The 17,823-nt window shown below is 36.6% G+C and overlaps 1 protein-coding gene across 10 annotated transcripts in view; it reads right to left on the bottom strand.

The window, feature by feature from the left end:
• The window catches only part of LOC150092673 (liprin-alpha-1-like), a 778,236-nt gene that overhangs the window by 226,641 nt on the left and 533,772 nt on the right, over positions 1–17,823 (bottom strand). For all 10 annotated transcript variants that reach the window (XM_090414522.1, XM_090414524.1, XM_090414523.1 and 7 more), the window contains exon 14: positions 16,412–16,604. In XM_090414522.1, the coding sequence (XP_090270648.1) occupies positions 16,412–16,604 (193 nt within the window). The remainder of the gene's footprint in view (positions 1–16,411; positions 16,605–17,823) is intronic.

Raw genomic sequence — 17,823 nt, forward strand, 5'->3', positions numbered from 1 at the left:
AACTTTTCAGTCTTTAACACGTTTACTGCCAACTATGAGTATACTCGTAGTTGATAAACCAGCTACGAGTATACTCGTATGACGCTTACTGTCGGCAACGAGATTACTTACTGACCTTGAAGAAGTGAAAATGCTTGGCTTGTGGAGCTAGCATCAAAACTGTGTATTCTCATAGATAGTATATGCTCTGCACAAGCCAACTACAAGTATACTCGTATGACGCTTACCGCCGGCAACGAGATTACCATACTGACCTTGAAGAAGTGAAATTGCTTGGCGTACGGGAACAGACTATGCCAGAGTAGCGTGGCAGCGAACGTGTTAATACTCTCCAAATTGCTTATTCATCTTCATCTTGAACAATATGAATAATTTTAATGATTTTTTTGTATTTTAAAGCTAAAACAAATAGTTCTTCCCATTAATCTATATTTTACAATATAAGGGAAAGAAAACATTCAGTTTTCCATGCTGAATTTTCTGAACAATGGATAGGCTGCAAAGTGAGTGACTTTGAGTATCCTCCCGGGTCTCTTAGATCCTTACACCTTTAAATTTTTTTGCATGGGGATACTTGAAAAATCAAGTTTACAGTTGCAAACTATGAATAGAGGCACAAAACATTTCACCTGACTTTTACCTTTATAGAATTGCTAAACAGGGAGAGCGATGTTACTTCATGTATCTGTGTGGAAGGAGGAAGTTTGAGCATCTCTACTAAGTTTGGTATCTTGCAGAAAACTGTATGCTATAAATAACTTTAAAATACAAAAATCACATTAAAATTATTCATACTGTTCATGAAATATAGCTATTTGAAGTGGGTATACATAATTCTGAAACATCTTGCAGAAACCTCATATTCCAACACAATGACATAATGGTTAGTTTTGACGTTACCTTTCTATCCAATGTTCCCCTTAGACAGTATTCAAGCAGAATTACCTTCTGATATCTCAGCCTTGCTTAAGTTCACCATGAATTCAGGCTATTTTGTTTGGCAAGGAAAATTCTATAAACAAATAGAGGGGTCAGCCATGAGGTCTCCATATTCTCCCTCCTCCAGTGAACTACTTCATGGAGACCTTTGAAGAATAAGTCTAAACCTTTGATGTTATGTGCTCCGATGATGCACTCTTTATTTGGCCACCTGGCTCTGAGGCTCTCAACATTTTTCTAAAAGATCTTAATAACTAGCATCCCAGGATCCAGTTCACAATAGAATAGTCTCCACTTTCTAGCCACGCCAACCTGATGGATCCTTGGCATTCTCAGTTTACAGAAAATCCCCCCCCCACCCACAGGTAGATACATTCACTGAGAGTCACATCTCCCTCCCAACAGTACAGGATTATTAAAATCATGTACAACAGGAAAGAATTGATCATCTCTGATAATAATGCTCTCACTACTGAACTTGAACACATTCACTTTTTTAGCTAATGGTTACAATTCTCACCAAATCTAAAAAATATTAAGCCTCTCCAAGACAGAGACTACATCAAATCTATCACCATCCCATATATACAAGGAATACCTGAAAAACAGCAAAAATCCTTAAAAAATAAATACAACCTTGCAACCACTAACAGACCACACAAAAATTGGCATTCTTTATCTTCTACCCCTCTCCACTCGAAAGACTAGCCACAGTCACTAGACCTGCTTGGTATCTGCCAAACACCATGCAGCTGTCCGACTATAGCCAAACAGGTAGGAAAATGAACATCAAAATCACTGAAAACAAGCACTACATCACTACTGAACTTGAACACATTCACTTTTTTAGCTAATGGTTACAATTCTCACCAAATCTAAAAAATATTGAGCCTCTCCAAGACAGAGACTACATCAAATCTATCACCATCCCACATATCCAAGGAATACCTGAAAAACAGCAAAAATCCTTAAAAAATAAATACAACCTTGCAACCACTAACAGACCACACAAAAATTGGCATTCTTTATCTTCTACCCCTCTCCACTCCAAAGACTAGCCACAGTCACTAGACCTGCCTGGTATCTGCCAAACACCAAGCAGCTGTCCGACTATAGCCAAACAGGTAGGAAAATGAACATCAAAATCACTGAACAAGCACTACATCACTACTGAACTTGATTCTCTCACATTCACTTTTTTAGCTAATGGTTACAATTCTCACCAAATCTAAAAAATATTGAGCCTCTCCAAGACAGAGACTACATCAAATCTATCACCATCCCACATATCCAAGGAATACCTGAAAAACAGCCAAAATCCTTAAAAAATAAATACAACCTTGCAACCACTAACAGACCACACAAAAATTGGCATTCTTTATCTTCTACCCCTCTCCACTCCAAAGACTAGCCACAGTCACTAGACCTGCCTGGTATCTGCCAAACACCATGCAGCTGTCCGACTATAGCTAAACAGGTAAGAAAATGAACATCAAAATCACTGAACAAGGACTACATCCATATCTACCATTCACACCTTATTAACTATGCCTTGGACACACACTCACAGAATAGTTACTCAGCCTTGAGGAACTACTCATACCTCAACAAATTTCATTGTATGAAACTGCCTCAAATCTGAAAAGCACTTGTCCTTACAACTTCAGCCCAACAGCCAAGAAAAACTATTCTAGTCTACTGGGCAGAGTGATACTATTTAGCACTTTGCACTTGCCTTTGACTGAAGCAAAACAACAAAGTTGTTTTGCTTCAGTCAGACTTATCCCATGTAGTGTCTGTATATGCATATCATTTGTATTTTATTAATTTTATTTTGAATTAATTTAATTATAATTTTAATGAATTAAAAAGTGTCATTTTAATTAATATATAGTGAACATTGTAATTTCCTTAAATAATACCATTACAAAATGCAAAAAAAATGTGTAACCCAGTTTGTAAATCAAAAGGGAAGTTTGCCATATAAGGTGAAGATAGTGCTCTTATCCAGAGGATTCCAACCCTTCAAAACAGAAGCCAGATAATTCAGAGTGACTTATTTATTTATTTATTATATATTTTATAAATTCCAATCACTGACAAAAATTGCTTCTTGAGATATTAAATAAGGCTTTTCTTTTATTTTGAATTTACGTCAACTAACCAATATGTTTCTGGCAGTCTCAGTACTTAGCAAACTTTTGCTGTGTAAAAGAGACATTATGGTTGCTGCTAAATTTGGACATTTATTTTATCATGCCTTTATGAAGAAATAATACTCCGTTATTTTCAATGGAGAGAGAGAAATGACATCTGGCAAGCTGTAATTAAGTCTAGCTGTCAGAAGTCATAAACATATATCAGCTAATGATGAAATGTCATGATCCCTATCTCAAAATTGGAGTTTGCATGTATTATTATTATCATCAAAAGACCTCCATGAAGTCAAGAGACTCATCGTGGGAGGTCCCACTCTCACATGCACAGCTCATCGTACCTCTACTTAAATGCATTCACTGTCCCTGCACTAACCACACTCTCAGGCAATACATTCATCACCAACCACTCTCCTTGCAAAAAAAAATCTACTCCTCATACCCATCTTATATAGCTTCCAGGGATGACCTCTCGTTCTCCCCCTGTCTCCAGATATTCTATCAAAAATTTCAACCACATTAATCTGGTTATTACCCCTTACTAACTTATATGTCTTGATAATGTCTCTCCTCTTCTTTCTATCCACTAGGATCTTCAATTTGCATTCTCTCAATTACCTCATATTTCACATTCCAGAGACCAGAAACCAACTTAATCAACTGTTTCTTATCATCCTTTTGAAAACCTGGCAAGTAAATCTGTGCACAGTAATCCATATGCATCCGGATCAAAGTCTTGTAGAATGGAATCAAAACATCCTTATTTTTAGTAATCTCTTACAGATTTCAAGGTGCTGAACATGAATATGGCAATGAAAATGCAAAATTAGCTATGATTTGTGAGAGATCCACAATAGTTTCTTATATAATAGAGTGATAAGTACTTATCACATATACCAGTAAATGTCCACTTCTACGTCTGACAGCGCTGCCTGTTGCTTATGTAGCTGCTCAGGATCATCTTTAGCGAGCATCCAACAGTAGTCAGCCAACATGGAAGTGGACCACTTTCCCCGGTATCGTATCTCTATTGTTGAAATTTCCTGATGGAAATGTTCACCATGCTCATCACTAATCATGCTGCAGTTATCGGGGAAGTAATCCAAATGGAAATGGAGTAAGTGTATTTTTAAGGACATATTGCAGCCAGGTTTGTGACACAGAGACAAGTCTTCAACTAGTTCCTTGTAGTTTTCTGCCATGACATTTCAGAGGAAGTTTCATCCTGCAGCAGGTTGTTGAACATCTCGTAAATGAAGAGATCCCGGATCTGAGGACCTACAAAACTCCCTCTTTAATTTTTGCTTTGCTGAGTCCAGGGAATTTGTCAGCCAGGTACTCCAAAGTTGATCCAGTCCGGTTTATGACTTTTGCAAAGTTTTTTTATTATCAGACTGATTTTGATGTATAGGGGCAGTAGCAGAATTTTGTGCATTTCTGCCAGTGCTGGATGCTGCACATTCTTCTCTCCAACCCTCCGAGATTTCCTTGCAGGCCAGTCTCTCTTCACATAGTGTAAAGTTCTTGCTAGGCTGTCCTATTCACACAAAAAACAGTTTGTATATCCCAGCTGCAGACCCATCAACACAGACACCACCTTCAAGTCACCAAAGAGATACCAGCCCTACTTGCTGTATTGAAGATAGTTTAACAGCTGTTTTAGGTTGTCATAGGTTTCTTTCATGTAGACAGCATGTCTGACTGGAAACTGGTTTCCATTATGCAGCAAAATTATGCTACAACGTCGAAATTAAGCCTTGAGATTCAATTTTGACGAGTCTATGAATAGTTGCCATTCGTACGGGATCATGATTCATTCATCAGGCCATCTAGCATATGTGTGTGGGGGGGGGGGGGGGGGGGGGGCACAGCCCTTGTCCTGATCTCACATCTGAAATAAAGCTGCTGATATGCCTTTTTCAGGCTTGCAAACATCACTTCCCTGCAAATGTAACAAAAGTTATTTGCTCTATTAACACAAGTATGAGGCATCACTACTGCTGGATTTATGATTTATTTACACTGCAAGGATCAATTGTGTAGTATTTATGATACAAGAGTAAATGGGAGTGTAGCCAAGAAAGTCGCACAAACAATTGCTCACCCTACATGACTTCATTTTATACTAATGATTGCAACATCTTACAGCAGCAATGACATGACTCAACTGCACTGCATCAGCCAGTGATGCAACAGCTCCTGGAGGTGTTGTGTACGATTGACTGATGCAATACAATGTAATCAGGAGATTGAAATACAGCATTAACAAATGATACCTATGCAAGCAATGCGGACTGAGTCTCTCCTAAACAACAGCCATCTGACAGATTTTATTGCTATTTTCATATTCAGCACATTGAAATTAGTAAAGAATTGCTATTTTCATTTCAGCAGCAAATTGTGTTTTGTCCAGTGTAATCAGCTGTGTTGTCTCCACAATTTTAGCAAAATGTCCACGAAATTTCAAGTCTCTATCCACCACAACCACCAAATCCTTTATCTCCTCTGCCTCCTCCAAAACATCCCCACCAATCCTATACTCTGCATCCCATCTTTGCTTTCCAAAATTTAAAACCTTACACTTTTTAATATTAAATTTATATCCCCTCACACTGTCCCATTCAGATAGTCTATCCAGGTCCTCTTGCAAACATCTGCTTTACTTCTCATAACTCTCCCCAATTTTGTATCATCTGCAAACAACTGTATAACACCATTTAAGCCTTTTCTAGTGTCATTTACATACAAATTAAACAACAATGGCCCCCAAACAGATCCCTGGGGCATGCTACTAGTGACTTTCCTCTTCTGGGATATCACTCCCATTCCCACTGCTGCTCTCAAGTTCTGAATTATGTTACAATCACAAGGATGAAATACTTTAATGAACTACTCATTAACACCTCTACTACATCTTCCTCAGTGTTTATCATTCTCCCATTATCACTGACCAACATCATCCTCCCTTCTACTGGCCACATATCGAAAAAACTTCCTAGGATTTCTTTTGGTGTCATATGCTAATAGCCACTCATACTGCACTTTTGCTATCCTTACTAAGTTTCTTCCTCTTTGTACCACTCATATAACAGATTATCTCCACTCATCTTCTGCCACCTCCAAAATGCGTTTTTATTTCCAGATTGCATGCATCACCTCTTCAGTCATCCATTTTACACTCACTTTATATAACCCCCTGAACTTTGGAATGCACTCAGTCATTGCCTCTGCCAGATAATTCCTGAGTAGAGACCAAGAAGCATTGATTTCCTTTCCATGCAATTCCTCATTCCACGATATTGCTGCAAGCTGCTGCCTCCTGAATTTGCCATAATCATCTGCCTTATGGTTCCACATATAACTCTTTTTCCCAATAGTTCTGATATGGCTGACCACCACCCAAGTGATCACTTGGGTGGTCCCCATTTTCACCAACTGGAGGATAATGTGACACTTCATTTACAATGATATCTTCTGATGAGATAATCAAATTCAAGACCCTCAATCCACTGTTATGTATACTGCTTAAGGTAGTTATCCCTTAAAAACTCAAGAAATTCATTCTCTTTGGTTCCTGATGCTGTCTCTTCATTCCAGTCTATATTACCATAATTGAAACTGCCCATAACGATCACCCTTTTGTTATTAGCCAGATCAATTTGTCTAAACATTTCCTTCTCACTGCCTTCCACATTATGGTCTATGATAAACCATATCCTGCATAAGAAAGATGTTTCCTGAAATGATCCCTAATAATTTTCTTTAACTCTCAAGTCTCGAGTGAATAATCAATATATTTTGACTAAGGGTAAGGTAATAATTTTTGAGTGTGATACCCATATGTCACAGTGGGTCAGGTGGTTCTGATCTAGTCTGCAGGATACTTTTATTTGCATGTGGTCTGGAGTTTCAAAAGACTGTCAACAAGTCAAAAGAAAGGGAAATACCTAGTTTTTTCTATTCCCCCCCCTACATTTTTCATCCAAGTAAGTAACAGTATCCAGTCATCAGTTTCTGTTTAACAGAAGACTGGATAACTTGGAAATTATTTTGGGTATTATATAATGCGTACATATATAAACATGCCATTTAAATTGCAGTTCCATTGGAAGAACAGTACAAATACAGAAAAAAAAAAAGGACAAGATAGACACCATTGCATGCAAAAACCCACAACATAATGGTGCTGTGTATGAGAAAATATAAATCTTTGAACCAGTGGATATTTTTCCCCTCATTCTAGCATGATACAAAGCCAATGAGATAGAGTGCCTAAAAAACAGGAGAACTGCTGATCATAGAAATTGCATATCTTGCTGTTTCTGGCTTGCTTTAACTGGATAACAATCAGATTGCACTTCACTCTGATTATAAAAGCTGAAGCAAAACAGACAACAGGCTATCAAAAACAACGCAGGAAAAGCATATGGTATCAATGAATTCCAGAAGCTTTTGTTTCATAGTGTATAAGTACAATGGGTGTCTTTAAAGGCAAAGTAATGTTTACACATTTTGTTGAAATATGCAGTGAAACAGCATTTTATTTCGGAGAAATATAAATTGCACATCTCACACACATCTGTGGCCCTAATTACACTTTCTACTTCTAAGCATACACTTTGATACTCTAGGATAATACGAATAAGATATTTTGGATCATACTGCCTTCCTTCAACATGACCATCAATCCATATACCATTGTTGGATGCAGTGCACATGGTATTCCAATTTAATGAGAAAAGACAAAAATCAACAGACTGAGAAAAGAATTCTGCACAAACTAGTCAAGGTTTTCTACATTATTTTCCTTAACCATGCTGCAACAGCATCTGCAATATGACTTAGTGCACTACTGTGCTAAAAGAGAGATCAGTCTGTTCTGTTAAGTATTTCACAATGTGTGAAATACTGCATTATACAAAAGTACAGTATATCCATGGAGTGTTCATGGATATATTGTACCAACCAAAAGACCATATCAGTGGAAACAGCTACACACCATTATATGTCACCAACCTTCCCAGTTGGGACGATGCACTGAGGCATAAGGCATTCTCCAGACTCTGCCACATTCGCTCATCTGATTGGAAAATGTTGTAACATTATCTGTCATTCCCAAATCATAAACTTCGAATGCCCCACAGATCAGTCAAGGCTTGTTACAAGAGAATAGCCTACATTCTTGATTACTATAGTTAATGCTTGGCTTATGTGTAGCTGCCCTTCTATAGAAACCAAGACTCTGCAGCATCCTACTATAAAACTGGATCCCTGTAGACTCTTAGAAATCCTAGTTGATCATTTCTGCAGTGGGCAGATGATATTTCTGTACAATCTCTTAGTGCAATTTTCTGAATTTTCTTGCATGTTTCTTGGTTAAAGTGGCATCTTCACATTTCCATCAGCTGATAATGTTGAGTTCAGGAGATACAGTTTTTTTTACTGATATCATGAACGGAAAGGTGATGATATGGCATACTATGATATCATATCAGTAACTGCTTTTGAAGCCTGTAATTTCCTCTTCACATGCCCCATTGACAAGAGTGATGTATAGTTGACTTAGAGATACGCCTGTTTGCCTTGTATAGAAGTATAGGCCAAGTGCAACAACATGATTATACATAGGTTCAACACAGCATGTGTATCAATGAGGACAGTGTTAAACACAGCAGTCAGCAACCCATTTCTTTCTTATCACAAATAGCGATCCTTTCCTCAATTGTTCAGTGCAGGCTTTTGACATATGGAAAATTAACAGCATTCAAATTAAAATAACAATAATAATAATTATTATTATTACTCTCAGACATCCACATGAAGAAAGACTCAAAGCAGGAGGCAGACACCATCATTACACAATACTTATCAGACCTCTTCCTGAACTCATTCACTGACAAAGTACGCACAAAACCCATTCACAACCCTCTACACAAAAAATCTGGTCCTAAGACCTTTGCTTACCACACTCTTACACAATTCCCAAGAGTGATCCCTTGTTCTCTTTCCCTGTCATGTACTGAAAAAAATTCTTTGGTGTCAATCCTATAAAGACCTTTTAATAACTCGTCTGGTACTATCATGTCCCCTCTTTTTTTTTGCCTATTGAATGGTCTCTGCAGCCTATAGACATTCAGTTATCCTAATAGTGAGCATTCCATAAATAAACCTGCCACATCTTGGTCACTCACTTCTGGATTGTCTCCGTCAGTTCTTCATTCCCATTTAATTCAAGCAGTAGTCCAAATGTGGTCTTATTAAAGCTTTATAAAGAGAATAATAATCTTTCCATCTTTGCATGTCAGTGTGTTCTTCAACAACAAAGTAACAAGTGTGATATTTTGGTCAATTTTGCAATATGCTCTTGAAACATCAACCCTCCCCAATCCTGGATTTATCAATTTCTTGCAATCCAATTCCATCAGTGCAGTACACAGCTTGTGATCTCTTTATCTGAAAGTGCATGACCATATCTTCTGCACATACTGCCAGACTATTTAAGTCATCCTGCTAGATCTCTACATCACCTTCATTGATTTTCCTAGATTTGTATCGCTGGCAAACAGCAGACGTTGAGCCCTGACACGCACCACTAGTCACCTGCTTTCTCCTGGATTCAATTCCTCCATATACTACTCTTTGATATCTGTTCATCAACTACTTTCTCTTTTCTTCAGATCACCAGCTTCATGTTTATCCCAATTTGCTCCAATTTATGCACAAGTTCCATATAGTATCCTCTTAAACGCCTTTGCAAAGTTCACTGTTACTATGCAACCATTTCTGCTATTCAACTTGACTGTCACTTTATTATTAAAAGGTTAGCAATTTACTAAGGCAAGACCTACCCTTCATAATATCATGTTGTCCCCTATAGAGTATCATAGAAGACAGCAAGGTTGACTGATTGTTTTTATCCCACACACGAGAGGTACAAGAACTTATAACACATCAGCGTTGTGTGAGGTACAGATACGGGATGAGAAATATGAAACCTATTGATATTCTTCTTAAAGAGCTGTAGGTTGAAATTGTTAGGAAACACATCATGGGGAAGGTTGCCCTAGAAGACACACGTAGATGAAATAAATAAGGAAGAGAAGCAGATTGGCCTATAATTTGCTCTCTGTCATGAAGCCTCATTTATACAATGGAAGTCTTAAATTAAGCAGTCTGATGGAACTGTCAATTACCTTTCATCCTGTGTATTAAAAGAATGTGATATTCCATCTAATCCCATGACCATTAAGGTTCTCCAATATTATAATCACATCCACTGTATCTGTCTCGATTCTCACACCAGTCAATGTTACATTTAGCACTGCAATATCTCCACTTGGATGGTACACCCACCCTTGCAAAATGATCCCTCAGCAACTCAACAATTTTGTTTGCTTTTGTCATCACCCTACCATCAGCACTCAAAGTCATTCTTCCATAATTGTTCTTCCTTCTACTTCCCACATACTGAAAGAACTCTTCAAGATTTTCTTTGGCCTCATCTCTCTAATATGGTGGCTATCATATCATATGCTACCATACTAGGGAGATGACTATGAGCAAGGTGGTTTCCCACTGCCTTCCTTGTCGTATTATATTATATTTTATGACTGTAGCCATACGTGTCCAGGGGACTGGTTTGCCTGTTTTGAGGGATGAAAAACCCTCACCTCAGTATGAGACTGGTTAACTCACCTTTAGTCGAAAGGGACAAGATAAAGGTTCCTCACATCACTGATGGGAATCGAATCCAGCCCTTTCCGACCAAAGGGCTTTGTATATACTGACTGAGCTACAAAGGCTCCTATTTAGCTTTGGCCTTTCTTTATTATATATACCCTCTGTCCAAAAAGAAACCAAACTTTTCGAAAATAGAAGAAACTAGTGGTGCCACCTGTTGTATCTTTTTGTTGTCGAAAGCGGCAACCTTCATTAGTGTTGTTTCAACTATTTATGATATTTGTTTCATTAGAAGCTGAGTTATAGTGCCAAGAGAGATAGTGTGTTTTAATGAACGGCCATTGTCATGATATTCATGCAGTACGCAACAAATTCTGCTATCAATCGCTTCAAAACTTCGAGATAAAACTCACCATTGACTGTTTGGCCAGGCAGAAAGAATTCTTTGTGGATAATGCCTTTGGAATCATAGAAACAAATCAGCATTGTCTTTACTTTTGACTTCTCCAAGCAACTTTTTTTCGGATGCCCCTCTTCTGGTGGTCTCCACTCAGCACTATGGCGCTTTGTTTCGGGCTCATACTTAAAACACCACGTTTCATCACCAGTAATGATCGTTTCAAGTAAGTTTGAGTCCTTAAGAGCAGTTTTAATGAGGTCCTTGCAGTTTGATTTGATACATTTTTTGATCGTTGGTCAACTTGTGGGGAACAAATCGTGAATTCAATTTACACAGCCCAAACTATCAGTCAAAATTTTGTGCATAGTTGATTTTGGAATCCCCAATTCATCTTCAATCAATCTCACGAATGATTTCGGGTTTTCTTCGATGAAATCACGCACTTTTTGGATGTTAACTTCGCTCAATCCAGATTTTGGACAACCCGGGCTTTTCGTCATCCTCATGCATCTCACGACCACTTTGAAATCGCTTAAACCACTCGTAAACTTGAGTACGGGATAAGCATTCATCACCGTATGATTTTTGACGTATTTGATGTGTTTCGGTAAAACTTTTACCAAGTTTAACACAAAAGTCAATCGCAGCTCTCTGTTTGAAACTCATTTTCCGACTGTTCGCCAAAACACACTTCACTCTTGGCACTATAACTCTGCTTATAATGAAACAAATGTCATAAACAGTTGACACAACACTAATAAAGGTTACCGCTTTCGACAACAAAAAGATACAGCAGGAGGCGCAACTAGTTTCTTCTATTTTCAAAAAGTTTGGTTTCTTTTTGGACAGAGGGTGTAGGCCAACCTTCTTGTCTATGCTTTGTACTGCTCATAGGCTCGCCATTCTCTTTATATACTTTCCATAAGTTTTTCTGCAACTTCTGTTTAATGATTCTACTCGTCTAACTCTTGATTTACCCTTCTGACTCTGGATATACAGTCTGATACTGCTTTCTTCAAATATCCATCCGCAATATTATTATCTTTTTCCTCTAAATCTTAAGCTACAGCACTGCTGACCCCTCAATTTGTTATAATCATCTGTTTTGTAAATCTATATTATATCCCTTCTTAACTGAAATTTCTGCATATCTGGCAATTTCTAATGTCAAGACCACATTATTATTATTATTCGTGACATCTCCAAAGAGTCTGAAGACTCATCGTGGGAGGACACCTACTATACAACTATCTCCACCACTACACCAAAGCTGTACTACCAATCATCTCCAATGCCATCTACCGCCCACCACAACAAGTATTTTTTGTCTGTAAATTGCGTGTGTTCTGAAGGGCCAATTTGTCTGTATGCGGGATGAAAAACCCGAGTTTCCGGGAGAAAAAACCCTGCTACCTCCATATGAGATCGGCTAACTCACCTTCGATTGAAAAAGTCAACATAAAGATTCCTCCCGCCATGACGAGAATCGAACTTAGGCTTATTCCAATTGAAGGGCGCAATGTACCGTCATTCTTCCAATTGCGCTACGGAGGCCTTTATCCTGCTGATAAAGGCCTCCGTAGGATAGCTACCTTGGTCATAACCTAGTTCTCTGATACTATCATCAGATCCATACTCAAAGGTATGGATCTGATGATAGTATCAGAGACCTGATGACCTGCGTTACATGTTGCCTCGAGTAATTATCTCTTAGCAGCTATATAAATTCAACTTCCATCTCTCTCTGTGACACTCTTCTTTCCAACCTATATCCCCATAGTTGAAGTTCTCCATAACTATTACTCGTCCTATGCTCATTGTGCTAATTTGGAAATGCATACCATTCACATTCTCCCTTGTATCCACTGGTCTATAGCAGCAATCAACTATATATTTCATCATGTTGGCCTCTATCACATACTAGATCATCTCAAATGAATCGTCTGCATCGCTGTCATTGTGACATATTCATACTCTTGTTAGCTTAAATTTTTCTGCTATCATTAGTAAAACCCTTCTCCCCATCCTGTTCTCCTCTATCATCTTTGAAAATATTATACTCCATTTTATCTATGATTATATCATCAACCAAGCTTCACTAATGCCTATACTTTTGGCCAAGTTGAATTAAGCAATGTCAAAAAACTCCCATTACTCCAAATATATCAGCTATTAGTATTCCACTTCATCTCACATCTCACCTTGTGTTGATTATCTCACTCAACTTCTGAACCAGTGAAGCTGCATTCAGCATGTAATCATTCTCCATTCATTCATCTCTAGGATACCTGCAACCACATTTGCTTGCACCCCCCCCCCTCCACCTCCTACAAACACTAGTTTTACTGACTGCACCTCCAAACTCTTAGTTAACCCCAAATCCACTAAAGTGTAAACCATACACCTTATATAAGTCCTTTCAGCCATCAAACTCATTCCACACATACACAAACCCCACAATATTCCACCTGCACCACCTATGCATTGACTTATTTTGAATCAATGCCCTTCTTCTCAGCATGCTTCCATCACACCATGACAGCTGACTCATAATATTTACACTTTTACTCTTTTCACTCACTTGTACTAATAACTCTTTCATATCTTGCATCCCACATATATCACTAGCCAGATCATTTGTACCAGTCAAAATAATAATCTTTTTCACTCTCTCCCTCTCTGCACCCCACAGCATTACTAAATATCCAGAATCTTTTCCACAGGGAAGAAAGATTTCATCATGGAGTCTCCACATGATGAAATCTTGTCATACTCCATTTTATCTATAAAGTTCTCTCCTTATCCTCAGTCTGGCTCTTTCTTACTTTGCTTTCTCTTCACTTGCATCTCTACTATCCTTCATGTCTCTATCACACCACTTATGAGGTGTTTCTTAACATAAGCATACTGTCTTTCTCATTACTGGCCATTCTTTTCATTTCCTACTATTTCGTTCTTGCTATCACTTGTACTGCATGCATGCAGTATGAGTGATGCTTACTTCCACTACTCTACTTGCAAACCTCTCCAATATTCACACTTACATGCTCTTTTTTGATGTTTAACTCTTCACTTCATACTCTCCCCACACTTCTGGTTCTCAAAACATTTCTAACACAGCTACTCATCAGTTTTATTTCTTTTCACAAATCTTTTACCCTATGAAATGCATACATTTCACACTTGCTGCAGCAAACAAAATCACCCACCATTGTTCTATTCTGCATTGGCATCATAACAAACAATATAGATGTAATAAAAGGAACATTCCTTAGTACCAAGCAAGCAAACACCAACAAAAACCTGGCCTGCACTCTCCTTATTAATTTCACTCATATACAAAACTTCTATGGATGGCCCCTAGTTCTCTGACTATTTGTCATATATTGAAAAATTTCCTTTGCATCAATTTTATAAAACCCCTTTAATTTCTTAAAAGTTTCAATCATGTCCCCTCATCTGCCTATCAACTAAACTTTGCAAATCTTCAATCTATCCTCAAGGAAGCATTCCACACACCTGTAACCAGCTTAGTTCATCCAGTAAAAATGAATCAAATATCAAATTAAAAATAAATATCATTTATTTTCAAAAATAAATATTTTTCAGCTCCTAAAATCACTGCTTCTATCAGTACTTGCCCTCTGTTGGGGAATACTAGTCCCAAAACTAGAAAATATTTTTATAAATGATATGAATAAAAATTATTTACATTTATAAAACCAAAATTGAGAATATATGTGTAGCCTCATAACTTCCATAATGCCAGATTAGCTTTAAAAAGTCACCAAATATCAAAACTTATTCAAAGCTTTTTTTTCCCTTTCTTCCCCTAGCTAGATTCTGAGTTAGTTCATTTTTGGTACAGGTAAGCAGGTTTTTCATCACCTGAAAACGCGTTTTTAAACTCTGTTTAAAAACACATGTTATTCTGTAATTCAGAAAAATCAACCTTGAGAATCTGTGCTATTTCTGATAATACTACTAGTTAAATTAGGAACTTGAGGTGGTAGCAGATGTGTGGCATACTCTCTTTTATCTGCAAGACTAAATATCATTGATAGCCTTGATTCAACTACAATGACAATCAACAGTGCAATATTACTGATTTTCAAAAGTTAAGGATAAAAGAGTTCTACCCACTCCCTTGGGAATAAAAAAGGCATTAAAAATCCTTTAGACCAACAGTACATACTCATGATATATATATATATATTCCAATTAATCTTAAAATAATGGATAACAGTATACTGGAAATATTACAAGGTGTATCTTGGAACATTGGTATAAATCTGAACATGTCTTTCACTATGCACAAATTTGTTAGTTAAGGTGTGGAAGCCAGAAACTAAGTCATTTCTAGGTATGAAAGAATTTGGATTTTTTACCATTAATTAAGGCCAAGAAACAGGTGTATTATGTTGGTCAATTGCATGTTTTCACTGGCTAATTTGTCCGTTTTGCTGAAGATTAAAAAAAAAAAAACTTGTTTTTGGAGGGGGAGGGAAAGCCTGTCATTCTATTAAGTAATAAACTTACTTTAATTTGAAAAGGGACTAGAACTTGTCAGGACTGAGTGATAGCCCTGATAAAAAGGCATAAAAGGAATGCCTTTTCTTCAGCTTACTGTTCATGGATGAATATGCCACTGTATTATACATCACTATCAAGATAGATGAACTGGTTGTTGACGTGCATGAAGCTGATTACCCAAACAATGAAATATTTGACAACATAAAATCATTCACAATTAAGATTCAGGTGTGGTTAAGAAGTAAATTTTAAATTTAATTCCTTGTTATTCACAGTCAATTGTCTTTAAGATAGACTTCTTCAATATGAAATGTGATGACATTAATGAGAAAGTGCAAGAATTTTTGATCAGTTTCAAACATAAAGTTATATATTATGATGAAGAATATATAGAAATGGATTCCGTGACTACTATGAAACATAATAAAACAGCTCAAACTTTCAGTTTCTGATGAATCATTTCTGCTTTTTTTCAATGTATACATGTATACATATACAGTGAAAGAAAAACTTGTGTGGATAATTTTCCTACAAAGGAAATATAAGGATAATTTTTTTTTGTGTGGAAGAAAATATGAGAATTATATATTTTAAACAATAAACAATATGAAACAATTTTTGAGAGCAAAGTTGCAAAAAATCAATTTAAGGAATATATTTGAATATCTATTCCTGTTTTTGATTGCATTTCTATGACACTTACAGTATGGTATTTTTGTAAATAATCTCGCTGTGGGCTATGATGTGATTTTGGTGTAGATCGCCCACTTTGAGGTGGCGATGTACGTTCAAATGACCTTCCCCTAGTGAGCAAACTCATTGTTTCTAAACTACCTACACGAGACTCTAATTCTTCAGCCCTCTGTTCTGTACTTTGCTTTTCTTCTTGTATTAGCCTATGAAAAAAGAAATATTATAATCAAATCAATGAAGTATCAGTAACTAAATTAAATACTATCTTACATTAAAAAAAAGTAATACAATATTCTTATTAGAAAAATGAAGCATCCCAAAATCAGCATAATGTATTACACTTTGAATATTTTAATAATCGTATTTACTCAAATATAACTCGCCCTTGCATATATCTCGCACCCCTGATTTTACTTTATGTAATAAGATTTCGCTAAAATAATTGCCAAGTTTTTTTTTAAAAAACTGCCATCTCTATTGCCCTAGATGGGAGTGAAGATGATCCTGTTTCGGTAGGTGACTGTTTGTTTTAATTTAATTACAGAAGCATTGTCACTAAAGATTCAAATATATCATGTGATGAAGGTGAGCGGCCGATTGCATGAATAACGTTGATAATTAAATTTAAATGCATTCATTTCATAAATAATGTGAGCAATTATAAATTTTAATGAATACTGGGAATTTAATTATAAAAGTAAGATTTAGTTTTTTCCTGAAAAACTTTATTTTCCAAACATCCCTGCATATATCTTGTACCATGATTTTTAACTTTAATTTTGAGGAAAAAAGAATGAGTTATATTCAAGTAAATACAGTATAATCAGATTTTTATTATTTTTTTTTTACTTTAAAATCAGAGCATAAACTATAGTAGTAGCTGTCAAAATCTAACAATCTTTGCTTTGGTATAAGTTGACCTACACACGTAAGTTTCTGTGGTTTAGTAGTTCTGTGGGAAGTTTTTGGTACTGAGACCACATTATTATGTAATTAAAGAATTTAATATAAATAAGCAATTAAAACCCACAACCACCACTGGCTATCAAGTACTTTGGGCAATAAACAAAAATGTTAAATATTGATTAACTGTTTCACAAGAAAATTTAAAGAAGCCTCGTAAATGCTTAGGATCCCTACACAATGCAATAAAAATCAAGGCTTAATTTCATATCAACTATAGTCTGCTTTCATTCAAAAATTTAACTGCCACAGACATAGGATATAACATGCGTGATACCACAGAACAAGATAGCAATAACTAGTAATGTTCAAACATGCAGTTGTGAAGTTATAAAAAAAACATCTAATATGTGTAATTAACTGTTAATAGGTTTTTGTTGTGTAAAACTTTTAGGTACTAGTACCCCTGATATAAGTTGTACGATTTACAAAACTTGTCGGGTTTTAATTGCTTATTTG

This window comes from Typopeltis vanoorti, chromosome 25 (assembly GCF_054136105.1).
Source record: "Typopeltis vanoorti isolate ZY-2024b chromosome 25, IOZ_Tvanoo_1.0, whole genome shotgun sequence".
In the NCBI taxonomy this organism is placed as follows: domain Eukaryota; kingdom Metazoa; phylum Arthropoda; class Arachnida; order Uropygi; family Thelyphonidae; genus Typopeltis; species Typopeltis vanoorti.